Source organism: Sciurus vulgaris (genome assembly GCF_902686455.1).
Source record: "Sciurus vulgaris genome assembly, chromosome: 8".
Classification (NCBI taxonomy): Eukaryota; Metazoa; Chordata; class Mammalia; order Rodentia; family Sciuridae; genus Sciurus; species Sciurus vulgaris.
Genome location: NC_136468.1, coordinates 138,361,484 through 138,369,031, shown reverse-complemented (window position 1 = coordinate 138,369,031; position 7,548 = coordinate 138,361,484). Strand labels below are relative to the sequence as shown.

The following is a 7,548-nucleotide window of genomic DNA, read 5'->3' as shown; positions in this document are numbered from 1 at the left end:
GCCGCGCTGGGGGAGGCAGCGCAGGGGTTACGGCGGCCGGCGCCACCTGGGCGCCGCTGAGGAGACCCGCGAGCTGGCGAATCCCGCGCGGGCGCGGCGAACAGGTGCCCGCGCGCGTCAGGCGCCGGCAAGGGGCGGGAAGAGGGGCGCGGCCGGAAGCCCGGGGCGGGGTGCGGCCGGCCCGGTGAGCTAGAGGAGCCGGGAGGGCAGGAAGGAGCTCCCCGGGCTGCGCGGCGCGCGATGTGGAGCCGCCGCCTCGGCCCCTGCAGCAGCAGCCGCCGCCGTCGCCGCTGCTGCCGCCGAGCCGAGGGACATGGAGCGCGGCTGCACAGAACGGCCGCCGGCAGCAGCAGCGACATCGAGCGTCGCAGCGACAGCGGAGCGCAGCCCGCCCCGTGAGACGCTGCCCGGCCGGCGGCGGCAGCAGCAACAGGGCGGCTGAAAACCCGGCGGCGGCGTTCCTCCTCGCAACCTACCCTCCCGCTTCGGTCCCTCAGCCTTCCCTTCCTTGGCCTTTCCGTTCCCACCCCCCACTCCTCGTTTTCCCCCCGACGCGAGCGAGCAGCTGAGCCCGGGGGCGGGGGCGCGTGCCGCCGGCGCGGGGGAGGGGCGGGCCGGCGCGCGCCGCGCCCAGGGCTCGCGGGGACCCGGGGGGCGCGTGCCGCGGCGCGGGGCGCGGGGCGGCGCGGCGGGGCCCCTCCCCCCTGCAGCCTGGCGCGCGCCGGCCGGGCCGCACCGCTGCGGGCTCCGCGCGCGCGGGCCATGTCCGCCTTCTGCCTGGGCTTGGCCGGCCGCGCTTCAGCACCCGCCGAGCCGGACAGCGCCTGCTGCATGGAGCTGCCGGCCGGGGACGCAGTCCGGAGTCCCGCCGCCGCCGCCCTGGTCTCCTTCCCCGGGGGCCCTGGGGAACTGGAACTGGCTTTAGAGGAGGAGCTGGCGCTGCTGGCGGCCGGGGAGCGGCCCGCCGACCCCGGGGAGCATCCTCAGGCCGAGCCCGGGCCGCCGGCCGAGGGGGTAGGACCACAGCCGCCACTTGCCCAGGACCCCGAGCTGCTGTCGGTGATCCGGCAGAAGGAGAAGGATCTGGTGTTGGCGGCTCGTCTGGGCAAGGCGCTGCTCGAGAGAAACCAGGACATGAGCCGGCAGTACGAGCAGATGCACAAGGAGCTGACGGACAAGCTGGAGGTGAGGATCTCTCTGGATGGATGGGAAGTAGGGGCAGACCGGGTACCCTCCTAGTCCTAGGTAGTTTGGGGAGCCACTTACTGTCTCCCCTTCCATGCTCACCCTGCCTCGAAGAAAATCATTTGGAATGGGAGGTAGGATGGAGGGTTTCTAATTATTAGTTCAGGTATTCATTGAACCCACCTGACTTTCCCACCCCGCTCACTGCAAGTGGGTCCGTGCATGGCTTCCACTGCCGTTCTATATATGTACTGTACATAGCATCTAAAATAGAGCTTACAGTATGACTAATTTATACACCACTGAGGCGATGTCTGTACACAGAAATGAGAAAGTCGGTAAGCATTTAAGATATGCTCCAGGTTTTCAGGGAAGTAGTTAATCTCTAATCAGGGTGTTAGCCTAAAGCTTTCCAGTTTGGGCATTAAGGGCTCCACATGCCCTTGTCTTAACTTGCTGGCAGGTCAAAGTTATGGGAAACAAATGCCCCTGAAGAAGCTTTATATAGCCTTCAAATACTTGGGGATTAGGAAATGTGGTTCCATTGCAGAAAGCAGCAAGGGGTTCAAAATGTGACCGCTGGTAGTGGCTTTAATTTGCGCCTCAGTATTTATTTGTAAAAAGCTGTACTTTGTGTTCTGGGTCTCAGGGGTGCAGTTTTATGCACGCTATGAGAACCCTATTACTTGTAACTGTGTTATATATAATACCTTTTAAAGTATCTGTAACATTTGAGTGTCCTAAAGTCTTTCAGAGCTATGCACATTTGTTTTTGCTCTTAACTAGAAAAGAGCCTTAGATGCAGTACAGAATGTTAGCATTTCTAAAAATGAGATTTACAGGAAAAAAAAGGTGGGGGATTGTCATCTACAGTAGTGGAGTGTGGAGACAAGCTTGTCCTTTTCTGACTGCATTTGCTATTGCTACTCAGTTACTGATTGCTGCCAGTCCTTTTCATTCTTATGAGAGAGAAAAAAATAGTACAGACCTGAACCGGCCTGAAACTGACCTTAGTGGAATTTTATACATATCGCTGCTACTGCTGAACAATCAGTGGAATCAAACATTTCTATAAGAAGATTTTTGTGTGTCTAGTCCAGAGCATATCAAAAGTAAAATCAGGAAAAAGAGGAAATAAGTGAGTGCCCTGTGGTTCAGCTGGCCTGTTAAGTGGGTCTGCCTGTTGATGAACTCAAGATTCATCTCTGAAACGTTGTTTGTGAAAGTTATGTGGCGACTGCCAAAAAGCAACCTAATAAACTGCATTGTTTGATTTCCCTTGAGGTAGAGGTCTAGAAATAAAAGGATGTCTTTTTTTTTCCCCTAAAGCGATTCAGTTACCCGACTGTAAAAAAAAGTACTACTGCAGAAATTTATACTTGAGTTTTGAAATCCCTTTGGTGAGATACTTGATTGAAGAGACAGCTGACTTGAAAGGAACATAGTATCAGTTTGATTAGGGATAGATTTCATAATAATACTGAGTGTACAATTACACACATCCTGGTTTCCATGTGGAGTCTTTATGTTTATTCAAAAAGAAAAAAAGATTTCAAAATTTGATGGCAACAAAAAGTGTTATTGTAAAAAAAATAAATTAGTCTTGGTATTTTGTAATTGGCTTGATGGGCAATAATAAAAAAAGTTTTAACCTCTTCAACTATCATTTAAAATCTTCACTCTGCAGGTCAGCAGATGAACAGTAGTGTTAAAATTTTTTTTAGATTCTGGGAGTGGGTGCAAAGTATTGTGGATGTGCTTAACTATTATGTACTTAAAAATGGTTAAGATGTTAAATTGGACGCTGAGGTTGTGGCTCAGTGGTAGAGCGCTTGCCTCGTGTGAGGCACTGGGTTCGATTCTCAGCACTGCATGTAAATAAATGAATAAGGTCCATCAACAATTAAAAAATATTTTTTAAAAAGATGTTAAATTGTATATTATATGTATTTTACCAGAATTTTAAAAATAACCAAATTAAAAATTTTCAAGTTTATTTATGCTAGTTCTTCTAGATATAGCTGAAAATCATGAAGTTATTCTAAGTTTTTTGTTTTTTGAAACAGGGTTTTTGCAATGTTGCCCATGCTGGCCTTGAACTCCTGGGCTCAGTTTGTTTTCCTGCCTCAGCCTTCTGTGTAGCCAGAGCTAGAAGTGTGCTCCACTGTACCCACCTCTAATTTTTTGGTGAACATTTACAAATCATATTAACATTGAAAACATCATTAAAACATATTAACATTTAAAACATTTAAAACATATGAACATTTTAAAATATTGCCATTAGTTGCTTTTTTTTGTGCACGTGGTGCTGGGATTTGAACTCACAGGCTCTCTACCACTGAACCATACTCCCAGCCCTTGTTAATTCTTTTAAGGTTAATGTGAGAGTAGCAAGCCGACTATTTCATTTGGTAACTGCAAATGAGTTTTCCCCACCGTATAATTTTTGAGCAACCTAGGTTTTAGAGTGTGTGTTTAGATAAAGTTCTAAAGTTTAACACAGTAACTGTATTTTCAATCAAAATAAACATTTGGGAGTAAAGAAAGCCCTTTCTTTGAGAAGGATTTATGATTTTCCCAAAACTCAGACATTGGAGTCAAACACATTTTCTCAAAGGTGCTTTGAAAGATAAATGTGAATGGAGCCTGGGTGCGGTGGCTTACACCTATGATACCAGCTATTAGGGAGGCTGAAACAGGAGGATGATGAGTTTCAGGCCTGCCTGTGCAACAGCAATGAAACCCCATCTCAGAAACAAACAAAATGACTGGACTTAGAGAATGGTGGCTTCACTATTAGACAAGTTTATTTTAGTGCCATCTCTTTCCTTACTACTTCAGAACTGGCACCTTCCTGCCAGGCATGGTGTCACACACCTGTAATCCCAGAAGCTAGGGAGTCTGAGGCAGGAGGTTCACAAGTTTAAAGCTGCAGAAACTTGGTGAGGCCCTGAGCAACTTTGTGAGACTCTGTCTCAAAGTATAAAAAGGGCTGGGAATGTTGCTCAGTGGTTAAGCACCCCTGGGTTCGATCCCTAGTACCAAAAACAAACAACAACAACAACAAAAAAAACTAACTTCAGGACAAACAAGCCATTTTCAAGTTCTTTCCTACTTACTCATGAATTAACTCTTCAGTTACGTGCCAAACCCAAGATTTTGTTTTGTCATTTCAATCCTACATTTCTCTAATTAAAGGCATACTGTTTAAAGTCTTTAATGGTTTAGAGGTACATCTCTCAGTGTTAAAATGAGAGTTCAAGATAACTGGAAAAACTCTTAGGTTTTAGCCAGTTTTTCCAGCCTCAAATTTACAAGACTATATTCACTGAATCAGATTTTCATATGCTTTAAGTTCTAAAGACTTTGTTTCTTCTGCATCTGTAAACTCCTTTGAACTTAAGACATATTCAACCAAGTCCTTAATTTTTTCTCCTAGTTTCCCCCCGGAATTTGAACTGAGGAACCAACTTGTATTTCTCTACTTTGATTCTTTGGGGATTAAAATATTTGTTGTCGTACAGTATCCCCTTTTTTTCCTATAATGGCCGAGAGTGGATCATCCCTTACCATAGAGGTAGTCTCTTCCTTCAGTTATATTTTCCTTCCTGCACCCCTGACAATTCTCATAATTGTAGCAGTTTTGTTTTTGGAGAATGGGAATGAAGACAAATATCTGGAAGTCACCACCAAACCTAGAGGAGCAAACCCAAGGGTACTGATTTGCATTCAGTGCTTGGTCTTCTTAGGGAACAGTTCTTTCTTTCTCTCCCTCTTTTTTTTTCCCCCGCCAAGAACCATATCCGGGAGTTATGAAAATAGTGACAACTTTTTTTGCTCCTTTTAAATTTTTCAGAGATCAATTGGTAAAGATCTATTTATGTATGCTAAATGATATTTTGGTTTTTGGAGTTTTAAGTAGACTTTTTTATTAGAACAGTTAGATTTACGGGAAAATTGGAAAGATAGTACAGAGACACTGTACTCTGCGTCCATTTTCCTCTTGGTAACATCTTATATTAGTATGGTACATTTGCCACAATTCATGAGTCAATACTGGTACATTATACCCACTAAAGTCCTTGGTGTGTTCTGATTTCCTTAGCCATCTTCTAATGTCTTTTTTCTGTTCCAGTATCCCATCCAAGATACCACATTTCGTTTAGTTTTTGACTTCTTAGGCATTCTAGGATACTATATTACATTTAGGTTTGTCTCCTTAGGCTTCTCTAGCTGTGACATTTTCTTACTTTCCTTATTTTGAGGACCTTGACAATTTGACATACCTCTAAAAATACTATATAACCCTGAAAAACAAGAGAGCATAGGTGAGCCTGACCTCTGTGCTTTCTGACATTCTACTTAGAATTTGCTGGTTATTTTAGCACTGAAATGAAATAAATAATTCCAGGAGAAACCTTTCTTAGAGTAGACCAAGAGCTAAGTTCTCTTGTGTTCATTAATAGGTAAGTCTTAATTTCTCAAAGGGGTGGGAAACCTGGAATAGGGAGTTTGTCTCCTGTTAAGGAACATAAGGACAGTAAGACTGATCAGCACCACCTGTCCTCAGCCCCTCCCCCCTCGTGGATTGGATTGTTTTAGTTGCTTGGTTGGGCTGTTCTCTAGCAGCTGTTGCTGAATATTTTTAAGTCTCTCTGTTCTTTAGAACACAAGCCTAATTTATCTGGCCTCAGTAAACACTGTGATTACTGAGTTCTTGAATGCTGCCTTCTGCTCCGTCTTCATTTTGGAAAAATTCAATAAAACCAAGTATCACAGTTTTAGTATTCCAATTAGCATTTTTTTCCTGTATTCGGTCTTTATGAAATTTCTACATTGACTAAATCATCCTCATTTTTGTAAGTTTTGCAGTGCCAGGGAATTATAGAGCAAAAAATTCTCAAGCTGGTGAGAAGTCCATCCTTTGTTCCTTTTTCCACATGCTCCAACCTGAGCGCTTTTATAATGTATAAAAGTAAAGCAATGTGACGTTTTCAACAAATATACTAGAATAGCAATAACCAAAGTGATCTCCTTAAACTAGTTAGCTTGGAAGTTTTCAGTGAAAACTCTTTACTAATGTGCTCAGAATTTTAACTCTGGATTGCTGTTTTTATCTTTCAGCATATTCTTTTGAGCGCCCCCAATCGTGGCACATTTTCCTCTTTTGGGGTAAATTTATCTTTCAGAAACTTTCACAAATCACTCAGAGGCAAAGTAAGGGCAATTAGATGACAGGGTGAAATAGAGATAATATCATTTTTAGACACACCTCATATGTGAAGCAATGAGACTGATTTCTTTCATGAGGATAAGCTAGCCTTGAGGCTTCCCAAAAGAAGCATTCCAGAAATATTTTGAAAGCTGAGAACTTCTGTCAAGTAAGAGTGTAGCTGCCCAAGAAGAGATGACCGAGTGCTCTGAAGGAGAATGTATGTGCTCGTTTTAGGTTGAAAGGGCACAGTGCTCAGTGCCAGCCTTCAGTGCAGCAGAATTTTCTGTAAAATCAAATACATATACCTGTGTATATTCATACATAGATGTCTAGACTTCGTTCCATTACCCCCGAATCACAGTCTTAGGAGTGGGGATTTGGTGGTTGTATTTTGAACAGTCATTAGAACTTTTCTGAGAGCACCAAAAGTTGAGGATTGTTACTTTAACTCACTTGAAGTGTGCACTCTTTTAATGTATATGCCATGCGTTTTAAGTAGAACATACTTGTGTCTGAAAGGAGGCATCCATATTTTTCTCACAAAAGCAAAATATTTCCTGCAATCCAAAGGGACCTTTTTTATTGAGCTGCTACTTAAACCATCTGTACTTTTCTTGCATGCCCTTTGTCACACACTTCTATCAGTCTCTCCCACTGGAATGAAAACTCCATAAAGGCAAGAAGCATGTTTGTTTTGCTTATCACCATATCCCTAGGAACATAGCCCTGAATGGTTGAATGGACCAGAAATAAATATGCAAGTCTTATTAATAGGCCACAATTAGTAGACCCCAATTTGCCTTAATGATTTTGAAATATATAGCATTACAGAAATACATAAGATTAATTATGTATATTAAGCTGTAATTTAGAGCACTAGTCATATGACTTAGACACAAATCCCAGCTCTGCCATTTACTAGAATTGACCTTGAACTAGTCATTTAACTGCTTCTGTTGCCTCATTTGTAACAAGAAATAGTTAATCTGAAGGATCTTGGGAGTTCTAGCTTTGAAAATTCTGTAATTGTAAGAGTCTGATATTAAGACATGCATAATAAATGGTTCCCACAAAGACCCCTTTAAGAAGCAATGAGTATTTTTGTTATGAGACTCATTTTTAGTTGTTTACTAAATATACAGTTC

At 43.7% G+C, this 7,548-nt stretch overlaps 1 protein-coding gene across 1 annotated transcript in view; it reads left to right on the top strand.

Moving 5' to 3' along the window:
• The first annotated feature begins 699 nt into the window (after positions 1-699).
• Positions 700-7,548, top strand: part of BICDL1 (BICD family like cargo adaptor 1) — a 94,442-nt gene continuing 87,593 nt past the window's right edge. Inside the window, 1 exon segment of the mRNA XM_079151344.1 lies at positions 700-1,185. Coding sequence (XP_079007470.1) covers positions 763-1,185 — 423 coding nt within the window. The 5' untranslated portion in view covers positions 700-762.